Source organism: Squalius cephalus (assembly GCF_949319135.1).
Source record: "Squalius cephalus genome assembly, chromosome: 1".
Classification (NCBI taxonomy): domain Eukaryota; kingdom Metazoa; phylum Chordata; class Actinopteri; order Cypriniformes; family Leuciscidae; genus Squalius; species Squalius cephalus.
In genome coordinates, this window is record NC_137122.1 from 59,558,383 (window position 1) to 59,585,253 (window position 26,871).

The window sequence follows — 26,871 nt, forward strand, 5'->3', positions numbered from 1 at the left end:
AACCATAAACAAACACAAATACTACAAGTACGTTTCTAAAAACTTGATACATTTTTTTTTTTTACAGGTTTTTTTGGTAACACTATTTAGTGTCATTGTTACATATATTACATGCATTTTACTGTAGAAATAACTATAAATTAACAATTAATTTATAACTTAACTCTAACCCTATACATGTACTTAATATTACTCAGCACTCAAATATATAATTACACATTAAAATAAAGTGTTTTTTTTTACTTTGACTTTGATTATTTGTCCCAGACTCATTTACTTTCCTGTTCAACAGTTCTTCTGTATTAGATTCAGTCCAAACTCTCTTTTGATGAAGATTCATAAAGTGATTCAGTCAAAACTGGACATTAAAAAGCAAACGTGTAAAAACAGTGAAACTCAGGGTGACAAACGTTTATCATGAATGAAAATAACAGTCAAAGATCAACAACTGAAGAAACATGTTCAGACTGAAACAGGAACAAGCGTTTATTGACCATAAACTACAATAACATGATTAAACTGTAATAAAACATGTGAATTAACAGTGAAATACTGGAGGTGACAGTAGATTAATGTTCATTTTATACTTATCTCTATAATTATATAGATGATGTGTTATTCATCACCATTATATCAGTAACACACACAATCAGTTACACAACTGGAAAAATGTAAATTTAATGAGTGTGTGTGTGTGTGTGTGTCATTATAAACACTAAATCCAGCACAGAGGGATTCAGTGAATGTGGTGTTGAACGTATACGTGTATGTGTGTCTGTCAGTCAGGGTGTGTTTGTTGTTTAATGTGACACAGAGACACTGAAGCGTTAACATTATAAACTCTAAATCCAGCATAAAGGGGTTCAGTGAATGTGGTGTATAATGTGTGTAAGTGTGTGAGTGTGTGTGTGTCAGAGACGCTGTAGAAGGACAGAGTGCCGGCCGACACGTCCACAAACACTCCTACTCTCTTACAGGATCCTGAACCAGCAGAAACAGCAGTGGACTTACTCTTGTGCCAGACAGTGAGTGAGTGATCAGTGCGGCTCAGACTCCAGGACTTGTCATTCCCTCCAAACACACAGTCAGCACTACCCCCTCCTTTCCTCTTGATTCCTTTATATGACACTGATATATCAGTGTAATCTCCACTCCATTCAGCCTCCCAGTAACAGCGTCCAGTCAGACTCTCTCCACACAGAACCTGAGGATACTCAAATCTCTCTGGATGATCAGGATACGACTGACTCTCTTCCACACGCGTCACCTTTCTGTTCTCCTCAGACAGAGCGAGACGAGTGTGTGCTGTGTTTGGATCCAGTGTGAGATCAACGGCATCTGAACACAAGAACACACATTACAACAGCAACATTTACAACCAGATAATAAAGTTCAAGACAAACTTTGGAGTTGGCTTGAGAAAGCCTGACCAGAAACTTTGAATTAGTTTTAAAAGCTTAAAGTTTGAAGGCAATACAATGGATGGATGGATGGATTAAATTAGTCTAATGAGCCTCACTAAATAGTTTAAACTTTAAACAGTCTTGGCTCATTTGAATATTCAGTTAATGTAAGTTTGATCATCATTTTTAGGAAAACTTTAAGTTGGATCAGTTTGAAAAGATAGCAGACTAAAGGGAAGTTCACACCAAGAACGATAACTAGTGATGCACCGATCATGATTTTTCATGATCGATTCAGATTTTTTTCAAGATAACTGGCCGATTCCGATTTCCGTTTTTCTCTTTCTTTAGGCAACAAACAAGAAAGAATGAATGAAAGTATACATAAACAAGATGTTTATTTGGTATTTAACAAGCCAAACTGGCTTTTGGCTATTGAAAACAATAACTTTAACCATCTGAAATTAACGGCAGTAACTGTGCAGTAAACACATTCAATACAAACATAGATGTTACTGACATATTTAGCATCAGCATTTACCTTTTAAAATGGGTTGAACTTGAAACTACATAAAACTGGCCTTAAATGAAAACATTAACTGTAACCATGTGCAGTTAAAGGCAACAACTGCATAGACACAATCAACACACATTCGACAACAATCCAAACAAAGACGTTTGGCTACTTTATCAGCATTCAGCATTTGTTTTTGCTTTTAAATTCAGTGTAAAGAAACCAGAGAAACTAAATAAAACAAAAATAAAAAAAATGATTCCAAAATGTTAAATCAAATAAAGTTTAGAGCAACGAGTAAAACAAAGATGCTACAGCAGGTGCTTTTTAAATCAAATTAAGTCAATGTCAGGGATGCAAAAGACATATATGGTCAAAAAAGAGAGAGGTTATCGAAGCCCTCGCCCCGCTGCAAATATCCAGATATTTACATAATTGTGATGAATTTAATCCTTTGTAAGTTATCATTTTGCAGTGTAAGATTACAGTTAACACCTTTAAATATTACATTTAATGTATTTTTATTAAACTAGTGAGTGTATAAATCAGCAGCAAAAAGTAATTCTTGAGAAAATCAGCACAGAAATTTTATAAAATCTAAACATGTTAATAAAAACAAATTACTATTAGTACTCTTATAAAATTCAATCAGGAAATCATACATTTCACAATTTTACATTTATATATGAATGTCAAGAATTCAGAAGTATATATTTATATAGCATACACTACACAGAAATAATTTTTGCTTATTTTAAATGTATTGTGCAGGCTAGGTATAAAAAAAATAGGCTTTTAATAATCTTTCAGTGCGCAAAACCATGATAATATGAAACGCTTCAAAACAGAGCACACAAAGCGCATATGCGCATCGCGGGTGCAGAATGATGTGCTCAAAGCAACATGGAGTCACAGTGTGCAGCGCGGCGCTGCACAAGTGCGCATTTAAAAGTTCACATTATAATGTGAATACATCATATTGGAGAGAGTTTTGCCGTGCATCCTGCTGTAACCGGACGAGGCACACGCGCTGTTTGAACACTGAATGGAGACAGCCATGATTGACAGCCGCAGAGGAGGGAAAACTAGTTTCCGTAAACTTTAATTTAATGATGTAAATAGACTTCTGTCCCTCACATTAAGCTATGGAATGGCTTCAAATGACTTTGTGAAATTATAATCAGACCCAAGACACCCAAATTGACGTGAAAAAAGCGGGAGGCGCTGAAAAGCACATTGTTTGCATCCCTGCAATGTAATTTTTAAGGTAAAATAAAAATGATCCTATACAGAACTGACATTTACTTCTAGCTTTTCATTCAAGTTCTTCTATATAAAAAGAAGATCCAAGGTAACGACAACAACAACATAATAATAATAATAATAATAATAAAAATAATAAAAGAGGCTCTCTAGATAATAACAGGCTATAATCTGTCATTTTTGTTTGCGTGTTTTGCATTATCAACAGATTTTTGATACTCCTTGTTAGGGCTGGGCAAAAAAATAGATTTTACCATTAAGCATTTTTTTTTTTTAATATGGTCGATTCAAAACCGATTCTCAAAGGCCACAAATAAATTTTTTTCAATATTTATTTCCGCAAACATCGAACATAAGATTAAAGTTAATCTTATTACTAGTCTTCTCCACTAGATGTCACCCTCTTATTTTCCCTGTGCGATGTTAACAACGGAGCGAGAGGCGAGCCTGTCATTCATTCAGTGCTTAAAATGGCGGCTTTAGGTGCATTGTCGACGTTAATGCCACTTTCACATAAAAAAGTCAGAGGTATGGAAGCATTTCAGATTGCGCAAGCAAGACGACGACAATAGTGTGGTGGACAAGAACAAAGCTATATGCATGATTTGTAATGCTGAGGTGAAATGCTGTAGTAATACTACAAATCTACGTTCCGATTTAATGAGACATCAACCAGACGTTACAAAACCCCCACAGCCGAAGATTTCAAATGCATTCACAAGGACAATTCCACACAATTCTGTTTGAAGAATAATTGTCTCGTGCACAAAAGATCACTGAATCGATTGCATTTTTTATTTGAAAAGACATAAGGCCATACAGCGTAGTCGAAAACGACGGATTCCATCAGGTTAAATGTGTTTGAGCCTCGTTATTCTATTCCTAGTCGCAAACGGATAAGCGAAGAGATTATCCCAAGACTGTATAATGAAGTGAAGAGAAACATGACTCTGTCATTACAATCGGCAGACAGAGTGGCCCTCACGTGTGATGATTGGACGTCAAGACATCTAGACACCGATGTCACAACTACCTGCCACTATTTAGATGACTGGGTTCTCGTTTCAAATGTGTTGCAGACCAGAGCTATGCAGGCTAGTCACACAGGGGCAAATATATGTGCATTACTTTCAGATGCGTTGGAGGAGTGGGGGTTTTGGAGCAGCAACAGCCAATCTCAGCTGCATTTCTTTCTCATGAAGTCTGTCGGAGCGAAAAGGATCTACGCACTCTGACAGAGGCGGATATAACTGTGACAGAGGAGAGAGGACATCGTGAAAGCTCTTCGGCCGATGAAGAGTGCAACTCTGGTGATGTCTGGGGAGAGTCTCTATTATTGCACGCACAGCTCCTTGATGAGATGCGCTCGACTGCCAGTGATTCGACTGTCATTAAGGAACTCAAATCTGCCGAGCATGACAACTTGAGGTTTAGATATATATTTACACACACAGCTAGCACCATCTATAAAATTAAAAAATTTGTGTGAATGTTACAACAGATAACATTCTTGTTAATTATAAGTTTGTGTATGTTGATGCCATAATGTAATTTAAATGTGATCATCTAATCTTTAAAGATATGCAAATCTAAAAGAGAAGCTGTATGTTGTATCTGTCCTGGACCCTCATTTCAAGACTCTTCCTTTCATCTCTGAAGAGGAACGCAAGGACACATGCACAACATTGATCAGTGAGATGTCACTCTGAAGCAAGTTAAGGTACATGATGCAAGTTGTATAAAGTTTAAAAACTGAAAATGTAAAAAAATAAAAATAAATATTTATTAACTGCATATTTAAATATAATGAATTAAAGTAAAATAATAACATTTTTGTATGGTGGAGATGGGCAACATTAAATTCAAATGTAATTTGAATTGACATTTTCCTTGTTGAGCAGCAATGATCTGAGTGGAGGCAGTGCACCTGTGCAGGAGCAAAAAACCCCTTGGTGAAGGTGACCCCTCCCCAGTACCACCAAAGAGGTCTTAACTTAAGTTGTGGTGTAAGCATGAAGGGGTGTACCCACTTTTGTCCCTCCAGGCAAAACGCTAACTTTGTGTTCCAGGGACCAGTGTCCCAGCTGAAATAATTTTCTCCACAGCTGGAGACATTATTATAGCTCAAAAAAGTTGCCTTCTGCCAGAGCACGTGGACCAAAAAATTACAGTTTCCAATTAGGCAGTGTTACTGTACTTTGAGCCTACCGTTAGTCCAGTGTTAAAGTGTTAAGGCCTCATTATGCTTCTGCGTCAACTCCACGGCGTAGCTACGCTGTCACTCCTACGGCGTCGTAGCCGTTTTATGGTTCTGCGTCGGGTTGCGTTGCATCACGGTGCATTTCACCGCCAGAACGCTAGGGGGGTATGTGGTAGGGCTGCACGATATGAGGAAAAGCTGCGATGTGCGATAAGATTGTTTAATATTGCGATGACGATATGACTTGTGATAAATATTCAAATGTGAATGTTAGCTATGCTGTTCCCATGTCTTAGTGCTTTAATAGGTTCTTTGCGTGATAGGTCAGACGTTTATTACCTGCCTGGTTCAGATTACACGATTTTAGCGCGATTTTGGCACAATCCGTTTGACATAGGGTGTCGTGGGGATTCGTAAACGACAACGAGCGTCGGGACGCAAGATTCGATCGTTTCATCTCGTATAGTGTGTCATAGTGGGCGACAACCTACGGCGCGTCTGCGATGCTTCACGACAGAAAGACTAGCATGTTTAATTTTTTAACTGTCCTCCACGACAGGTTGAGTATGTGAGCGAGAGTGAGTGAGAGCGCGAGCAACAGTGTGTGTGTGCGCGAGTGTGTGTGTGTGTGCGAGTGAGCGAGCGCGAGTGAGTGTGTGTGTGTGTGTGTGTGTGTGTGCGTGCGTGCGAGTGAATGTGTGCGTGTGACGGCACACGATGACTGGTCGGAAAGCAACCTGTAGTCTGACATGTTTCTTGACCACAACACGACAAGATTTTAGGAGTCAAAACATCTGACTCCGTGACTATCATAACAGACACAAAAATCTTATAATCTGAACCAGGCGTTATTCATCGTGTCAGGCTGTCTGTTGCGATGTGTTCATCGCGCGAGTTCATATCGCGATGACGATGAAAATTTGATGTATCGTTCAGCCCTAGTGTGTGGTTCACGAATCTCTTTGCTAGTTTGTTTTGGTTCCAGGTGGAGTAAGAAGAGGGTATGGAGTGAACTTTTATAATTATTGCCCCAAATTTCCATACAATAAGTTAAATAGGGCAAAACCAGGAACAATACAATATATATAGTGCATTATATTCCAAGACATTTAACTTTATTAATTATAGAAATACTTTTAGATACTTTACCTTGTATGTATCTGATGTGTGGTTTCCAGATTAATTTACTATCAATAGTTATTCCCAAGAATTTAATTTCTGACACTATTTCTAATGCTTAATAATATTTCTGCGTTTTCTTTATAATTACCAAACATGTATAATCTGACCAATCACAGCCCTTGCGGTCTGCGTCGCCTTGATGCATAGTTACAATTTTTTGGAGGTGCACGTCAAGCTACGGCGGAGGGGTCGGAGAGGGGTTCGCGGCAACGCAGAGGGGTCTGCGGGGGTACGCCGTCGATTCGACGCAGAAGCATAAAACAGGCTTTAGTTCACCCAAAAATAAAAATTCTGTCATCATTTATGAATGTATTCAACATATTTGAATTTCTTTCTTCTGTTGAACACAAAAGAAGATATTTTGGAGAGTATGGTTAACCAAACAGTTGATGGGCCGTATTGAGTTCCATAGTATTGAAAAAAAAAAAAGTAAATGGAGACCAAAAACAGTTTGGTTACCCATATTCTTTCGAAATATCTTCTTTTGTGTTCAAAAAAAAAAAAAAAAAGTATCTATGATGAAAAAATTCATAAATGATGACAAAATTTGTATTTTTGGGTGAACGATCACCTAAAACCCAGTATTAGTTAGTTGTCCTAAATTGTTCATAGACTTGAAGCCTCCATGTTACAGCTAAAGCTTTAAAGGGGTGATGAACTGAGAAATCAAAATTTCCTTGAGATTTTGACATAAGAGATCATCATACTATAAGAATATCCTGTAAGTTTCAGAACTGAAAACTACCTTGTTAGTCCAATAAAAGCTTTTATAGACATCAGGCTCAGCAAACGACTTGTTTTTCAAAGTGGGGAACTATGACATCAAAGAGGATAAAACACCGCCTCCACAAAAGAAGATTAAGCTTTGATTATAGGGTGTGTTTCAACCATAGACTGTAAAGAAATATGGACGTAGTGTCCGTGACGTCACCCGTTTCTGAAGAGCATTTTTGAAGCCTAAAGTGGGCGGAGCCGGCCGTCGCCATCTTGGCCTTGCGTCACTCCCGGATAACAGAAAATGGGCAAAGAGGCGGGGCGTGAGTGGAGCTGAGGAGCTCAATTAAAGGTTCCTATTTTTGCCCTTCGAAATATTATAATAGTTAAAAGACATGGCTACAAGTGAGACTGTGTATCGTGATTCTGTACTATTCTGCTAGTTGAAAATGCATTATACAGTAACTTAATATTACTCTGAGAGAGTGTGTGTGAGACAGTGATTTATGTGCATACATGTCAGTCACTTTTTTTATAGTCTATGGTCCGTCAGCGCAGCATCGCTCGTCAAATTCGTAGAGAGTTTATTCAGTCCATTTTAAATTCTGATTTTGGCCGCCTCTCAAATGGGTTAAACTATAACGTTAGATTATTGCCTATGAAGTTCAAGTAAATGCGCTAGAAAATCCGCGCTCATTCAAGGATGTGCATTTAATGTTATTGCATGGACGGAGAAAGCGCCGACGCCTGCAGGATTTCATCTGACGGTACATAAGCATATTATAATCAATCTGTTCCGGGAGAGCAGAACGAACGAGCCTTTATTGACGTTTTTAAATCTGATAACTCCAAAAAGCAACGAAATTGTCAGACATCCATTAGTGCATGTTCACAGAGGAAAACAACTGAAATACAGCGCTGGTTGTTCTCTCGAACGATACTCGACGACAACGACGGAACCCAAAGCCGTGGGCGAAGTAATGGGTGTTTTAAATTGTATGAAATAATCCCGAAAAAAGCACAAAACACAGCAGAGGTGGCAAGTTCAGCAGCTAAAATTTGCTGAGGTGAAGTGGCGGCTAACAGCAGACAAACGGCTAGCATTGACATCAGCGGCAATCCACCTGTCACTCAAGTGGCCACACCCTTGCAGAACTTTAAATATTAATCAACTAAACGGAAGAGTTATAAAAAAATTCACCCCCCTCACAGTTGTCATGAAGGGCAAAATTAGCTGTATAGACCAAATCCACATACAGACACCAGGCTGTAAACACGTTTTTTTCTGCTGTAAAGTTGGCATTTTAACATGGGGGAGATACAGATTTGACTCCCTTTTGACAACAGCCTCAAGCGGCCAGTCAACGAATTGCAGTTTAACTCACTTCCGTGTTGGTTTCAAGAGAGAGACGGGGAGGTTGCCGCTTGGTTTCAACCGAACCAGGAAAAAAAATGCCTCTGCACTCAATTGGATAGACCTACAACCAATCAGAGCAACGGAGTAAGTGACGTATGTTTTTCATTCATGTTTCCGATCGCGGCTCTCTGTTCCTCTTTTAAAATTAATGTGCTGTCGATATCTTCTATAACAGACGCGATGGCGGAATCTACACATGATGTTTTATAAACAAAGTTCAGGAGGAGCACATTCAAATAATCAATCCAATCAACCGTCTACAGTCTATCAGCATGAGAGGAAGCATATATTTATTCACTATCAACTCACCTAACATTCCTTGACAGTTTTCAGCATCCTTGCACTCACTCTCGGCTTGTTCTTCCACAGCCAGGAATACGGGGGAATACTTTGGGTTCGGGCCAAATACCGAGCCCGAAGCCTCTCCTCGGACAGCACGCCAAATATGCATTTATTCTATCTGACTTATTTGTAAGCGTGAACTCGTGAAATCTCAATTCTTCAGCGGCAGTCATTTGAATTCAACCCAAGCGCTCGTTAATGACGTGGATGATTACGTTACCGTTGCTCATCTGTCCATCATCGTATAAAGCCCTCCCTGACAATTTGATTGGTCCGAACAATTTTTGTTCGGGCATAATAGCTCCTCAACGGAACGAGTCCAGACCGAACTTCCCGACCTAAAAATTTTGTGGGCGGGGCTAAGTTAGGCTGGCATCCAGGCTAAAATAACATAGGACGACATGATAATTGCTAAACCGGATCGAGCTACTTCCAAACATGCCTTTTACTAAATATTGTCCAGTGCCTGTTTGTGGAAGAAGACAGTCTGCATAAGCTTCCTTCGGATTCCAGCATGGTTAAACTTTATTAAATCAGTCAATCACAATTTCCCGACACGGATCTGCCAGCAACATGTAAGTAACCATGTGTATTCTAATGCCTGATCTGCGATCAGTGATTTCTGTGTAATTATTCAAGTTCAGATATTTCTCTTAAAATCGTTCAATACTGTTTATGCTTCAGTGACTAAACGATCAACTTCACATCATTTCTCGTAGTATTATGAAAATAATCTTTTTAAACTGTTATTAAATTATATACAGAAAGCGATCAAAGAACGATCCAATCGCCCAAGCTGTCAATCAAACAGCACAGCGCGAGCCGCGAGAGCTTATCTGGACACTTTCCAAACTCGTGATGAAATAATGACACTGTTACACTACACAACGAAGCTCTTACTGTGTATTCACATCGTGTTTGCATTGTGATTTGGTGTAAACATTTGTGAAAGTGCAGAAATTGCGTTGCAATGATAAGATCTTTATTCACGCGATCAACAGACTGTCTGTCATCTGCTCAGTCAGTGCTCATCATGCTGCAACCTTTCATGTGATTGAATAGATTTAAATATAATGCTTTAAACGATACTTTTCACGATTAGTTAATCTCGATAGCTGTAATAGTAAAAACGTAGTAAAAGTTTTCGAGAGAGTTCATGTAATACTGGCTATTTCATATGCAAGCATGTCAGCCAATCACAGCAGTGGGCGTTTGCACTGCAGTCTCACAGCAGACACGCCCCTTAAAACGGAGCGTTCAAATCTGAGCCTTAAATCAGGCTTGGAAAAATGGCTTTTATTTATAAATTATGACAATTTTTGATGTAAAAATCATACTAACATTATAAGGGCACCCCAGGCAACATTATAAAATAATAAAACAATCCAGTTCATGACCCCTTTAAGATTTTATGATTATTTTATCTTAAAAATAAAATAACCTGATCCTGTTTGATCAAGGCATGCAACTGTTCTTTTTTTCAGCTTCAAAATATATAAATATAGAGATGGGTTCTGTTTCAATGTACCCAATTGTACCCAAATAAAATTTTTGGCTCTTACCGTAATTTATTTTTATTCATTAACCACTTGTAAACTTATGTTCACTGTTCTTTTTTATAAATATAGAATTTGTATTAAATCAAGAATTGAAATCGAAAATCAAATATCAAATCGAATTGACAGCTTGCGAAATGAAATCGAATCGGAACATCTGAATCAATACCCAGCCCTACTCCTTCCGTTCTTTCGGGTGATGAACTTACAAATGTCTGATCAAGATTGTTGAGCCGATTGTCTTCGCTGTTGTTCCTCCGCGATTAACTTGTCTTTTGTAGACACTGCAGATTGCAATCTTCACATCCTGCTCACAGATTTTGAAATACTTCCACATAAATTACATGTTCGCGAATTATTCCAATGTAATCTGTGCACTCGGGCGCACCTCCAAAAAAATCGTCAAAAAACAAAACAAAACAAAAAAACTGCCGGTTGCCGATCGTGCGTTAGAAGCAAAAACCATCCGGTTCTGATTTATGGTCGGTCAACCGGTACATCCCTAATAGGGCTGAAACGATTAGTCGACAATAAAAAATTGTCGACAAATATCTTTGTTGTCGAGAAGTCGTTTGATCCCACGTGACCTAATGTAAGGGCCTGCAATATCACGATTTGACCGCTACGGCGCTGTAGCGCTAGAGTGTAATGCAGCCGTTACAAATGCTATTGCGGTAGAAGAAAACACAGCGCGAATTATGACGGAGTGCAAACGAATCCGAACTAGCAAGGTGTGTAAAGTTTCACAAAACTTCAAACCAAGAATGCTGTCGTGTGCAATACATGCAAGGCGTAACTTGCTTTTCACGGGAGCACAACATGCATGTTAAAGCACTTAAAGAGTAAAAACCCGGCACGAGACGAGCCGGTGAGAGGTGAATGTTCTCCAGCTGGAGCTAACGTAAATAACTAGCAGTAAATCTCTTTTTAGAGAATTGCAATACTACTAATAATAGCAATAATATTAACAATAATAATATAATTACAGTAATGTGATGATTATTTTTGCATAGAATAAAGCTTGATCGAGCTTAGGAGTCAGGGCTGTTTTTATTATTGTAACTATTAACCTAGTTATTACAGTCTTATCACTTGCCTGTATTTTGTTCCATATTCATGAAGACTTACAAAAAGAGATGTTATGAAGAATATCATGTCAGTTATTTTTTTATACTGTAAATTAAAAGGTGAATGAGAATGTCTCTGTCAGCTCAGCTGTCAATTTTTTTTAAATTGTGTTCTTATAATAATTGTTTGCAGTTTAAGTTTGTCTGTAATGCAGCTAATAATTTTTTTTGTTTATTTTTTTCTATTGAAAGAGAACCGAATATTTAACCAATGCTTTTTGCATTTGTGTGTGATTTGAGTTGGACAGAAATCTGAAAACTTAAAGAGAATGACCTGTTTAGTTGGCTCAAAGTTCATTAAACCAACCATTTCAAAAGCTGAAGTGATTTTCTTTTTTTATATTATAGTTAGAATATGTATAACTCAGTGTTTTAACTAATTGAAAAGGCTGAATAATCGTTCCAAACCTACTGATTAGTCGGCGAAATAATCGACGATTAGTTGATTAATCGTTCTAATAATCGTTAGATTAATCGATTATCAAAATAATCGTTTGTTGCAGCCCTAATCCCTAACGATAACTATAACGATAACTATATTTGCGTCCACACCAATGAACCTAACAAAACTAACCTTGCGCACTGCGGTTTCAACGTTTGTACAACACCATTGAACATGTTCTTGCTGCATTTATTAAAAACAAATTTTATTTAAGTAATCCGTATGAAAGCAACAACATGTACAGTTTCTCCAGTCCGAGCTAATTAACTCTAATGTGACCACTCCCACGAGCAATTGACATGCAAATAGTCCACGCGGGCCTGTAAACGCCCTCATCACCTCAAAACAAAGAATCAGAGACTACAGTAACGTACTTCTCTGCTTTTCGTCGAGACTGTGTTTGTGCTGTGCTGTTTAACTTGGATTTACCTCAGGAGAATTAGAACGCGATTTGAAGATAAGATTTTTAAGGTAAGATTTCCACTCCTAATAATATGTTATTGGTGTATAAACTTTACATTGTAGCTACTAGTTAAACTGGTGCCAGACTAAAATGTACATTATGAAATGAGATTGGAGTAAAAACATGAAGCCTATGTCAAAACATGTTGAAATGTGAACTAGAGGCAACCTTTCAATGCTAAATGTATATACATGTACGACATGAGAATGTTTTTCGATAATAAAACAGCATGATAAAAGTAGGCTAGTATGAGTGTTAACTCTAATATGGTGATTATTATAATGTTTAGACCCGTGTTTACTGTGAAATACTTTGTTTGTGGATATCTGCTCAAACGTAGATGATAACAATAATGTTTCATAGTTTGGAGCGGCTCGATCGCTTCAGTAAATGTTCTCCGCACGCTGTGAGTGAGTCAGTCGCGTGGTGCATTAGGCTTCATGTTTTTACTCCAATCTCATTTCATAACGCCATAACGAATGGAAACATTTGAAGTAACATATGATAATCAATATATTTTTCTCTAGTGTAGTGTTACTGATATGTTCCTTTTTAACGATGTATAGGCCGCCTGCTATCGGCTATTGTTAATATTATTTTATGCAGCACTGCACATATATACCTACAAGGCACAACAAACCTGGTGTTCATTGTTTATATATATATATATATACACGTGTGTGTGTGTGTGTATTTTGTACATTTTAAATCGCAATTTTAACCAGAAAAATCTAAAATGTATTCCCAAAATCGTGCAGCCCTATAGTTTCTCTTATCAGCATGTTCACTAGGGCTTTAATCAATTAAAGAAAATCTTGGTCGACTGAAGTCCTGAAATTTGACTAAAAATCGACTAAAAATGATGTTAGGAAAAAAAACTGCACACTGTGCGCAGTACTTGGTAGCCTTGTTGTCCACCTAAATGAATTATAAATAAACAGAAAAAACTAGTAGGCTATTTGCAGTATATTAAATCGTTTTTGACCGAATTATTTTGCACTGAAATGAGTCTGACACACGAGTCTGACGGCTCTGACAGCGTTGCATCACGTGCACCTGCGCAATATCATCATAGCCTATGATTTCCGAAAATAGTACTATGTTGTCAACTAGTGATATCATCACAAGAACTTTTGAGGAATATGCAACATAATTTAGACAATTGTTTTTGTCATATGTAATATAATAACTCTGACAGACACTATCAAATCAGCCGCTCTGTGCAGCTCGCACAGAGCGAGACTGAACATAGGAGCTTAGCTTCGCGGCTGAGACACGAATAGACTATTAACTTAAAGCTTTTACTCTTAAACACATAAGGCACTTCCACTTTAATAAAAGAAATATGTTTATTTAACAAACCAGATCAAGAGCAGAAACGAAATAAAGTGCATAACTGAAAAATAAAGCAATTGAGCAAACCTTCTAGTAGCCTACTTTCTTCAATCTGTCTCTCTTCTCCAGTGGGTTGGGCTAATCCAAAAGAAGTGAAAACAAGGGGGGTGTTCTGAAGACAGACTGTTACATGTGAAACAGGGGTGCTCTGAAAACACCCCCATTAGCAATTAGTGCTTTCCACCTGATGAAATGAACGCGGCAAAACTGATGAAATGAACGCGGCAAAAAAACGACGAATCAGAATTTTGGTCGAGCCAGAACGTATCGACCAATAATCGACTAATCGTCTGGGAGATTACAGCCCTAATGTTCACAGGTGTTTATTTTTTATACAGGGACCAGATGCCCCACTGATGAGTCCTGCTGACTTCAACATTTACATCTTTGTGTACAGAGTCTCTGTACATGAACATGGTAAATGAAAAATCAAACACATTGGAAATGACAGGTATGTACTATGTTTCATGAATGGCACATATGTGTGTGACTGTTCACTGTGACTGTGACTTGTCTCTGTCTTTAGACACTTTCTCAGGTGTGAAAGGCATTAATATTCATGATGTGTTCACGCCTCCTCGCATAAAGCTTTTACACAAAACATGTCTTACAAATTTAAAATCGATATATTGTTTTATCTGAAGTTGTCAGGATGATTTTCACCTAGTTTTAGAGCAAATATTCTAGGCTACGTGATACAATTTTCTAAAGTTTGTGAAGAAATAATCAATATGGGTTTCATGACCTTATTTCAGTGACAATTTTCTTTTTTTTTCACAAACCACACATAAATGTCATTATCTCAAAACTACAAACTTTTACATACATGCTGCTGACATATTATTGAAGCAGAGTCTGTGCTGAATACAGTGTAATCAGACTTTAGCCATGAAAATATCACAAGTAACAGAAATAAGCACAAATGTCAAAGCATGTCAGAACACCTCCAGGGCCCAGAAAACACCTCAGACCCCAGAGGGTTAATAACAACACTAAAACTGTGTGTTTAATGACTTACATTTGTGTAGTCCTGATGAAATCCTGAACTCTCCTCCGTGATCGACGCTAGAAAACACACACACACACACGTTTGTTTCACTATATAGTTGTGTAAATTGTCCTCACTAGTCAGATGTTATATTTCATAATATTAGTGAGGACCTTTGGCCCTCAAAAGTAAACAGCAGCTAAACAAGTGCACACATATACACACACACACACACACACTCTCTCTCTCACACATACACACACAGACACAAATGGTCTTTATACTGTACAAACTGTATATTCTCTCCTCTTACACTACCTACCCATCACAGAAAACTGTCTGCATTTTTGTGTTTTCAAATAAGCATTATTTAGTTTTTTTATTAAATCGTCCAGTTTGTAGTAGGCCTACATATAAGACAGCTTTATAAATGACACCTGTGGGACTTGTATAGATGGATTTATATATAAAATTTCTTTTCTATGAACCCTGTTTATGTGTGTTATTTCTGAATCCCCTACAACTGTAATTGATCAACACAAATCTCACAAAAGGAAAAGTTCAGAGAGACATTACATCATTTGACGTGAAGGACTTTCCAGGGATGAGGAACAGAATGACGAAAGAAAAGACTAATATACCAAGGGTGAAATATGAGTACATTTCATCTGTGGAGGGAGACCCTGAGAAACCTTCATCATGAAGATGATAACGACCGATTACTTGCTTTTAAACCATGGATTATTAATGGACTACTCAGGCAGATTCAGAGGAACTCTGGGTGAACAATGACTGTTACACACGGTTCCTGAGACTATTGCTCACATATAAAAGACTGACAAAAAATTATTCTGTATATTATACATGTTGCTTGAGGGTTATTTGGTGCATTTTCACGAGTTCACACTTACAAATAAGTCAGATAGAATAAATGCGTATTTGGCGTGCTGTCCGAGGAGAGGGCTCCGGGCTCGGTATTTGGCCCGAACCCAGAGTACTCCCCCCGTATTCCTGGCTGTGAAAGAACAAGCCAAGAGTGAGGAGTCGGGGTGGTGGAGGGATGCTGAAAACTGTCAAGGAAGTTAGGCGAGTTGACAGAGTGAATATATATATGCTTCCTCTCATGCTGATAGGGTAGACATGGTAATTGTTTGATGAGTTGATTGATTGATTGATTGCTTGATTATTTGAACATGCTCCTCCCGAACTTTGTTAATAAAACATCATATATTGTACATACAGGTGGATAGAGTTCTAATACTGTTTCTCACTTTGTGTGCGTTTATTTTTTATATACTCACATCTTTAACCTTGAATCAACACTAAACCGATTTCAGCTGAATAAAGAGTTGCTTTACAGCATAATTAATTCTGCTTGCATCAGTGATTTTGATATTTTCCTGTTTATCTCTGTAAAGCTGCTTTGAATCAATCTCTATTGTATAAAGCGCTATAGAAATAAAGGTGATTTGACAAGTACAGAAGCCTGGTTAGTGTGAAATCTCACCAATATGACCTATCGTTGATCGTCACACAGATGTAAAATACACAGAAGCTTCTCACATTGTGTAGAGACACACTCACACACACTTCCACATTTCTTTCCTCCTCTTTCTTTTAATTTTCAGACATTTTTGCAGGAAAAAAGCAGGTTAGGGAAGGGTTGCTTAGGTAAAAAAACAAAACAAAAAAACCCGCCTCTATCCAGTGTTTGCTGGTCGGCATTAAAGTCTTCAGAGATTGTGATTCGTTTTTCAGTAAAACAATGTGTTTTGGCTGTGAGAGGCCCCAATCACACTACTGCGTTTTCGTTTAAAAACGGAGACCTTTTGCTACGTTTGCACCTCCCGTCCAGACTAAAACGGCAAAAACGGAGACCCAAAACGGAGAAGTTTAGAAACGTTGCCGACCCGTTTTTCGTTTTGAAACTCCGGAGGGCGTTTTAGTGAAGACGGGTCAAAACGGAGGACTTTAGAAACGATGACGTAGTAGAGGCTCACGCTCGGTTCTATGATTGGGTGTCATCAGTCATAGCGTAGCCTATATCTTTGCTAGCAGCTGTTGTGCAAGTAAATTCTGCATTTTACAATGCTATAACTGCCTACATGCGCCGAGCTATTATTCGAGCGATCTGTGACAATTCCCGTGTGCAGCGGCGGCATCGACCGTACATGGAGTGTCGGTTTTGGGTTAACCCGGGAAGAACCAGCGCATGGTGGGATAATTTTATCAATGAAGTTGTGTTTACACCGGCACGCACATGCCCAGTGTTGGTGAATGGTCACGTGATCCGTGTTTTCAGCCGTTTTAATGTGGACGGAGATCGATTCTAATACGCAGCTAAAACGCTGGTGTGGACGGAGATCGTATTCGTTTTAATTCTCCGTTTCTAAACTAAAACGCAGTAGTGTGGACGGGGCCAGAGAAGTTGTCGGTTTCACTGTGTCTTTTTATCTTACATCTTAAACATGTTTAACCCCACAGCAGAATCCGGTTAAAATTCAGATTTAAATCAACACTGCTCACTCAGTGTACATATTGTCCCAATCAACAGTGTGTTAAAGTAACACTGAAGCAATGCAAAAGTTAACGAGATAATTAAGTGAATATGCAAGTGATGGTTGAGCATTAGTCAAGTCAAGTCCCCTTTATTGATACAGCGCTTTTAACAATACAGATTGTTTCAAAGCAGCTTTACAGAGATAACAGGAAATAATGCAACAAAGTTTGTTTCTAGAAAAAAATAGTGTCATCGTCCAGCTTAAGTAAGTTCAGTGATGGTTAATTTTTGTTGTAAAAAAGTTATTAAATTTAGTTCATTTATATATATATATAGCCGCTCTGGAGAAAACCGTGATATCATCGTCCAGCTCAGTTCAGTTTTCATATAATGGTGTCAGTGCAGGCAGATCAATAATATTGTTGAATATTAAATTAACTGTACCAAACTAAGCAAGCCAAAATCCAAAGGCGACAGTAGCAAGGAAACAAAACTCCATCAGTGACAGAATGGAGGAAAGAAACCTTGGGAGAACCCAGGCTAAGTCGCTCAGTTCTCCTCTGGCCAACGAACGAACAGTGTATGATTATTTAGGCAGCATTACTGGTCAGAAGTCAGATTGGATTGGATCATTCAGAATATAACATTAGTGATGAACAACTGTTGTTAACAAGAAGAATCACTGAAGGAAAGTGGTTCAAAACTTTTTTTTTTTTTAAGCACAATGTGCTGAAACTTTTAACTTTTTCTCTTCTAGCATTTTATTTTTAAGTGGCCTGCTATCGCCATAATTTTTTTTCATATTCGCAAAACTTTCATGGTCCACAGATTACTCAGTTCTCAGCATGATGGACAGGTCCAAAAGACTGTTCTCAGTTCAGTGTACTGTTGCACCAACCGAAGCGCTGAATTAATTGGCTAAAACTGGCATCATAAGATCATACACTCCTGGATATTGGCTCATTTTGAGTCGGAGTGACTGTCACTCAGGCACATCCAAAAGTGAGTTTTGATTGAGTAACTTATATATTCGTGCTGACTCAAGGCACAACAGTTCAGTTCAGTCTTTTCGGTTCAGTCTTTTCAAGAATGAAGGGCAAACCACAGCCCATTGTCAGCTGTATATGGATCAAAACAACATTATAGCAAATAAATAAATATATAAATAAATAAATAAATATTAATATATAAAAAAAAAAATATATATATATAAAAAAATATATATATAAATATATATATATATATATATATATATATATATATATATATATATATATAGTATCTGTGCCAGGGCTAGTCACCTTTATCTAAACTAGGGATGTCACGATACAAAAATTCCAGTAGTCGGTACTGATACTATTAAAATTTAACAGTTCTCTGTACCAATTTCGGTACTAGGGCTGCAACAAACGATTATTTTGATAATCGATTAATCTAACGATTATTAGAACGATCAATCGACTAATCGTCGATTATTTCGCCAACTAATCAGTAAGTTTGGAGCGATTATTCAGCCTTTTCAATTAGTTAAAAAAACACTGAGTTATACATATTCTAACTATAATATAAAAAAAGAAAATCACTTCAGCTTTTGAAATGGTTGGTTTAATGAACTTTGAGGTAAACAGGTCATTCTCTTTAAGTTTTCAGATTTCTGTCCAACTCAAATCACACACAAATGCAAAAAGCATTGGTTAAATATTCGGTTCTCTTTCAATAGAAAAAAATAAACAAAAAAAATTATTAGCTGCATTACAGACAAACTTAAACTGCAAACAATTATTATAAGAACACAATTTTAAAAAAATTGACAGCTGAGCTGACAGAGACACTCTCATTCACCTTTTAATTTACAGTATAAAAAAATAACTGACATGATATTCTTCATAACATCTCTTTTTGTAAGTCTTCATGAATATGGAACAAAATACAGGCAAGTGATAAGACTGTAATAACTAAGTTAACCCTCTGAGGTCGACAAACGCGCCGGCGCGTTTTGCTGCATTTTCTCCACATTGTAGCACTATAAACTTAAATTTCTCCGTCATTTATGGTCATACAGAAAAAAGAAATATAAAAAAAGAATCTGTGGTATTTCTACTTTTGTATGTGTCCACTTCCAATCAAATCAAAACATTGTGCTTTTGTAAAATAAAGAAAATAAACAGGGTGTGCGTTCTGCCTCTCCGTCGCGGTGAACTTTTTTTTCTTGAGCACGTCTATAAACTGAAACAAAACTCAGCGAATATTTGTCACACATTTATGAGCCATACACCTTTATAAACATTTAAGTGTGTACTTTTAAATGATCGGATTCAAAACGAAAACAAATATTCTCTGTTTAAGTAATTTGTATAAAACCAACAAGATGTCCAGCTTCTCAAACGCTTCCTAATTATTTTTTAATTTACCACGCCCACTCGCGCAAAAGATATTCACATGCAAATCTCCACATGGAACGCGATCGCCCTCATTACCTCAACAACAAAACACTTCACTTCACTTTTCGTCGAGTTTGAAAGAGTGCCTGAGCTTAGATTGGATTTACATCAGAAGAAGAAGAACGATATTTGAAGACAAGAAAGATAAGGTAAGATTACATATTAGTTTGCTATTGTTGCATAAATTTCACAATGCAGTTGAACTGTTGCTAGATATATGGTGAATATTATAATATTTAGACCCGTGTTTACTGTTACTGTGTTTGTGGATATCTGCTCAAACGTAGATATGTATATGGTAGGCCTAACCATAATGTTTTATATTTGAGCGCGATCGCGTTTGAATGTATCATATTTTTGATCGCGATCGCGTTTGAATGTATCATATTTTGGAAAAGCAAAACGCTCCAAACGGCTTCATGTTTTTACTATTATCTCATTTCATATCATCATAACGAATGGAAACATTTGAAGTAACATGATAATCAATATATTTTTCTCTAGCTTAGTTGTTACTGAAATCTTTTTGAAAATATATATAGGCTGCTATATTGTTATTATTTTATGCAGCACTGCGCATAGCCTATACCTACAAGGCACAACAAAACTGTTGTTCATTATATAATATATTGTTGGAAACATTTGTGTGAGTGTGTGTATTCTGTGAATTTTAAAAAGCAATTTTAACAAGAAAAATCTAAAATGTATTCCCAAAATCGTGCAGGCCTTTCTCTTGATATCAGTATGTTAAATTTTTTTTTTTTTTTTTTTCAGGGCCCAGATGCCACTGAGTCCTGCTGACTTCAACATTCACAGTACATGTCTCTGTACATGAACATGGTAAAGTGAAAATCAAACACCTTAGAAAATGAAAGGTATGTACAATGTTTTTAGGAATGGCACAAAGGTCTCTTTCTTCAATAAGTGCTTTTTTGTTGTGTATCTTTGGATTATGTTGTGTTGTAAATAAATCCAAACAATTTTAAAAGCCATTCTTTTTTAAATCTCCTCATTCTTTGTGCAAGGGTGGTCAGAATGATGGGCCCTGATAAGCTCCTAATAGGGCCATTAGGGAGGTTCTTTGTCTTTCTCAGGTGTGGAAAGCTTTCATATTAATGAGATGATCCGCCCCTTCGCATATTGCTTTCTAACACAAAACACGTCGTAAATTTTTTAAATCAATATATTGTCTTCTCTGAATGAGCAGTCAGGGTGATTCTCACATAGTTTTAGAGCAAATATTCTAGGCTACGTCATACAATTTTCAAAAGTCTTGTGAAGAAATAATCAGTAGGGGTTTCATGACCTTATTTCAGTGAGAATTTATTTTTGTATTTTCACAAACCACGCATAAATGTCATTATCTCAAAACTACAAACTTTTACATACATGCTGCTGATATATTATTGTAGCAGAGTTTGTGCTGAATACAGTGTAATTAGACTTTAGCCATGAAAATGTCACAAGTAACAGAAATAAGCACAAATGTCAGAGCATGTCAGAACACCTCCAGGGCCCAGAAAACAGCTCAGACCCCAGAGGGTTAATAGTTACAATAATAAAAACAGCCCTGACTCCTAAGCTCGATCAAGCTTTATTCTATGCAAAAATAATCATCACATTACTGTAATTATATTATTATTGTTAATATTATTGCTATTATTAGTAGTATTGCAATTCTCTAAAAAGAGATTTACTGCTAGTTATTTACGTTAGCTCCAGCTGGAGAACATTCACCTCTCACCGGCTCGTCTCGTGCCGGGTTTTTCCTCTTTAAGTGCTTTAACATGCATGTTGTGCTCCCGTGAAAAGCAAGTTACGCCTTGCATGTATTGCACACGACAGCATTCTTGGTTTGAAGTTTTGTGAAACTTTCACACACCTTGCTAGTTCGGATTCGTTTGCACTCCGTCATAATTTGCGCTGTGTTTTCTTCTACCGCAATAGCATTTGTAACGGCTGCATTACACTCTAGCGCTACAGCGCCGTAGCGGTCAAATCGCGATATTGCAGGCCCTTACATTAGGTCACGTGGGATCAAACGACTACTCGACAACAAAGATATTTGTCGACAATTTTTTATTGTCGACGTTGTCGACTAATCGTTTCAGCCCTATTCGGTACCACAGCAAAATCTGTTGGAACTATTTTCTATTTTATTTAACTATTTGAAAAAAATATAAAATTCAATTCATGACTTTATTATTTATGAAGGTAATCTTTAGTAAATAATACATACAAGCATTGAAGGCTACATGCTGTTTAAACGTAAATAAGCAACCTTCTATGCACACATTATTATTATTATTATTATTATTATTATTATTAGTAGTAGTAGTAGTAGTAGTAGTAGTATTTTTAATACAGATGGTGGACAACCAGAATGCCTATTACCGCCGCGCCAGCCGTCGCGGCGAAATCACCGCGGCGAAAATAAACCAGCCGCATTTCAAAGTCGTTCCCGACATGACCGCCAGGTGGCGCAAAGGGACATTGTGCAAAACAGCAGCAATTGCCGTATTTTAAAATGTAAGTGGGTTAAATATAAAACCCTAAGCCTAATAGGCATATTTTTCTTATACAAATAGGCCTATTAGGCTACAACAGAATAGAACCAAAGATAGAATCAATTTTAGAAAAAAAAATACATGGAGTAGTGTGGCATAATTTTTGAGAGATTACGCGGAACGCGTTTTAGTTAAGATCATGGTTTCAATGCCCTTAATGTATATAGGCTAGGCTACTGCTTAAAAAAAAATGTCACAACGCTTTTTGAGATTGTTTTGAATTAAACATTGAAGTTTAAAATGTAGTGTTTTGGCACACCAGGCCGAGTGGCGTTACGCATTGTTCAAAAATCAGGTTTTATTCTGGCATGTTGAATTGGCGTTAGAATTTTTAGCGCAATTTTCCACCGGACAAATTGCGATTGTTAATTAATGATTTCTGTTCTGTGCGTCTGTGCGCACCAATCTTGCACTTCTATCTACTCCTCAACCAGACCACCTAGAGACTTCGGGTTTTCGGCATTATGTTAAGGAAGGTCTAATCTCGGGAACGCACAAAAAAAATCCAGGAAAAGATTTACTATCTCTTAGTGTTGTGATCCCATGAGGTGAAAAAATTGCGCTAAAACACTCACCGAGTTTTTATAACTTGTTTTTTAGATTTATTAGATTTAGATTTTAGATTTCGTTAGATTTATTTTTCTCATAACAGCTAAAATAACTTAATATATGCCTTGTCTTAATATGACCTAGGCAATAGGCATATAATAGCCTATATAATAAATTAGCAAAACTTGGCCACTAAATATTTAATTTTAATTATCACAATTAAAGTTTTAATTTTATTAAAATTGAACAAGTGCAACAATAAGCATTTAATCAAATATTCTAAAAGATGTATTATTAATAATAATGTTATTTCAACATAATATTTCGTTTTTTTCGACATAATATGTGTGGTGCAACAAGCAAGATGTGTATTTAAATCCGGTGATGCGTGCAATGATTTTTATCAATAAACTAGTGTTTTCTGACAGTGTCGACTGCAAAGATGAAGTTGACGATCGCCATATTTGTAGTGAACGTACCTAGAGAGAAATGCACATAAAGACATAATCAGAGAGTAGCCTTTTTCTTTTCGTTTTGAATTATTTCGTTTGAAGACATTTCAAGCTTTGTGTATTTGATGTATTTATCATGTCTGTGTGAGGCATACGCTGAGTTTCGTTAAGTTAGGAGGATGAGATGCGCTCCAGCTGACGTGCAATGCAAGTGACCGCGAGGGCGCCTCCATGATTAGTGTCTGTTATATTTGCTTCTCTTACTTATTAAATCCAGGCAATTGGTTGATGAAAAATTTATTAAAATTAAGATACAATTTATAGAAAACGAAATTCACTTCAAAGAAAAGTTTTCTACTAAACAAAACTTAATGAAGTGGTCAAAATCATGTCTGACCCACTCCATATCCATCTCTCGATATAATGCATCCTATCTTACTCCTGCTGTTCACTTTTCATATTCAACATAGATGGAAAAAAAAAAACATTATAATATTTTAACAAATATGATACTAAATGAGATTATTTAATGGCTACAACAGTATAGTAGGCCTATAGACTCTATTTGTACAAATTGCTGCACATTAATTTAACTAAATGAAACCTTGTAACGAATTCACACTGTAGGGTAGACTGTGTACAGTTGAGACACCTTAAATAACTTGCGTTCGCAGCAAGCACAAGTTGTGATTTTTTCTGTGCACTTGCATATTAGTGTCAGCTGGGAAGGAAATATAGAGACCAGACCTCTTGGAACTTTAATTGAATACATAGCGTTGGTAAAGCATATACATCCCTACAAATTTATTAGGCCCTACTGAAAATAAATGTATCGAATTTAAGCAAAGTAGCCTAAATGTTAAGACTGTAAGCCCTTTGCTTTTTTACGTAGCCTATAAAGGACTCTTATAGCCGACTTTGTGTTAATTTAATTTGTAGAGGATTTTTTTAACTCAAACATTAACACTGAAATAAATTAAACTAAATTATTGTAAATTTTTTGGCACACCACGACGAGTGGCGCTATGCATTGTTCTAAAGCCAGGTTTTATTCTGGCATGTTGAATTAGTGTTCGACAAACGCGGCGGCGCGTTCATTTGAATGAAGAGCGCTTCTCGCTTGTGTGAACGAACACACACTGGAACGTTAACCCCCTGAGGTCGGCTATCGCGCCGGCGCGATAGGCTCGTTTTTTTCCGTATGAGTGCAAAAAAATAATAAAATAAAAATATTAATTTTTATCTTATATGCTTGTGTTATACATCAATCTATCCTGTTAAGTGTGTATTATTTTTGTGTACACTCACAATAAAAACAAAGTGTTGTGCTTTTCGCCAAATAAAGAAAAATAAACACGAAGCGAGTTCTGCCTTCTCTCTGTCCGTGTAGTCCATTCTGAAACGCGTCCGAAAATGAATCATAACTCAGCGAATACTTCTCACACAGGCACGTGAGATATGTCTTTATGAAGCTTAAAAATCTCCTCTTTTAAATGAAGTAATTTATATAAAAAACAAATGTTTTCAACTCATGTAATCTGTTTGAAAGCAAGGAGAGGTACCGCTTTTCCTTCTGCCTCATTATCTCTATAATCAGCTGCGGCCGCCCCGCCCCCGGCGCGATTCACATGTAAATCGTTAGATGATCTAGTATGCAGCGCACCCGCCCCCCGATCAATGCCATAAAAAGTTTCTTCATCAGACTTACTGATAATTCATCGCGTTTTGAGTATGACACGCTTCTCCGGTAATAAAGACTCCCTTCAGATGATTCTGGACGGCGAGGAAGAATGCACCTTTTCCTCAGAGGAAGATTGTAACTCAGACGACGAACGGCAGCATTTTGAAGAGCGAATTCCGCCGAGAACACAATTTCGGAGTAAGTTTTACTTAAAAGTCTTTTGTCTTTTATTTTTCGTGTTCGCATTTATGAGGGAAAAACAATATTACGAGACAGTTCTCCATTATGGACGCGAGCGCTCTAAAAAAATCACTAAAAGACTTTCAAACTTTCACAGAGACCTCAAAACAGAAAGTACAAATCCTTTCTTTAAAACGAATTTCGTTTTGTATCAATTGTATCTTACTTTTAATAATTTTTTCATTAACAAATTTCCTGGATTTAAACTGCAAATTAACATTTATATTTCTTATAATAAAAATGAAAGACCTATGTTACAGACATATGAAAGACAACATTTCGTTGATTAGTTTTGGATAGATTATACATTTTTAATGTAAAATATCTGCCACCTCAAATAAGCTTTTGTTTGCCAATATTTGCTTATGTTAAATATAATATGTTTGGTCAAAAATAAAGTTATCAAATAATCAATCAAATCCTTAACTTTGAAATATGTATGATAAAATGTATACTTTAGTTTTTACAAAGAAAGATTACACTTGAATTGTTGTTGTAATTGTAACCTTTTTAATAAAAAAATATATTTACAAGATAGATGTAAACAAACTATTAAAAGGTAAATATAAGCCTTTTCTTTAAATAACTTTTATTGTGTTTTATTATTGACAAATTTGGGGAGAGCATAAATATTCCAAAACTGAAAATACAGTATGAGAATTAGCCTAACTGCACAATTACTAGACATGTTTTCCTTGGATATTATAGGCCAAATTGCAAGCACAATATGAGGAAAAATAAAAAAGAATTGAGATGCTTCCAACTGTTGCTCTTGCATTCTTGTGGCTCAGTGACTCACCTGAATGAATGGCTAATTAAGTATGCAGGCCCCATTGTCTCCTAAGGTGTGAACCACTATATATGCATGACCGTTGACGCCCACTCCGCATATGGCCTTTCCAAACAGAAAGTGCTTTGCAAAATTCAAATCAATGTATTGTGTTATGTGAATGATAAGGCAGGGTGATTTTCACTTCATTTTGAAGAAAAAACACTAGGCGATGACATCTTTTAGACAAAAGTCTTATTGGCACATATTTAGAATGTGTTTTATGGCCTTATTTCAGAAACTTTAGTTTTTAGTTTTTTCAATAACCACGCATAAACATTATTCTCTCAAAAATGCAGACATGTACATTCTTGTTGCTCACATTTCATGGTAGCCCTGTTTGTGCTAAATAGTGTGTAATTTTTTTTTGCCATTAATATGTTTATAAGCAACTGAAAAAAGCAAAAATGTCAGGGCATGTCAGAACATCTCAAGGACCCCAAAAACACCTTAGACCCCAGAGGGTTAAGCCATGTCGCAACGAGTGAATCGTGGCCGAGTGGTTGAACTTACGTTACGATCATTTAGATGACACGGGTTCGAATCCCGAAGTAACTTGGACTACTGAAATTTTTATATTAGTCTATTAATGCATTTTAAAGTCTA

At 36.8% G+C, this 26,871-nt stretch overlaps 1 protein-coding gene across 1 annotated transcript in view; it reads right to left on the bottom strand.

Annotated features, from left to right (window-relative positions):
• Positions 1-473: 473 nt before the first annotated feature.
• Positions 474-26,871, bottom strand: part of LOC307166974 (NACHT, LRR and PYD domains-containing protein 3-like) — a 72,709-nt gene continuing 46,311 nt past the window's right edge. Inside the window, exons 6-7 of the mRNA XM_079885798.1 lie at positions 15,037-15,083; positions 474-1,338 (exon numbers count right to left, since the gene is read on the bottom strand). Of these exons, the coding sequence (XP_079741924.1) occupies positions 779-1,338; positions 15,037-15,083 (607 nt within the window). The 3' untranslated portion in view covers positions 474-778. The remainder of the gene's footprint in view (positions 1,339-15,036; positions 15,084-26,871) is intronic.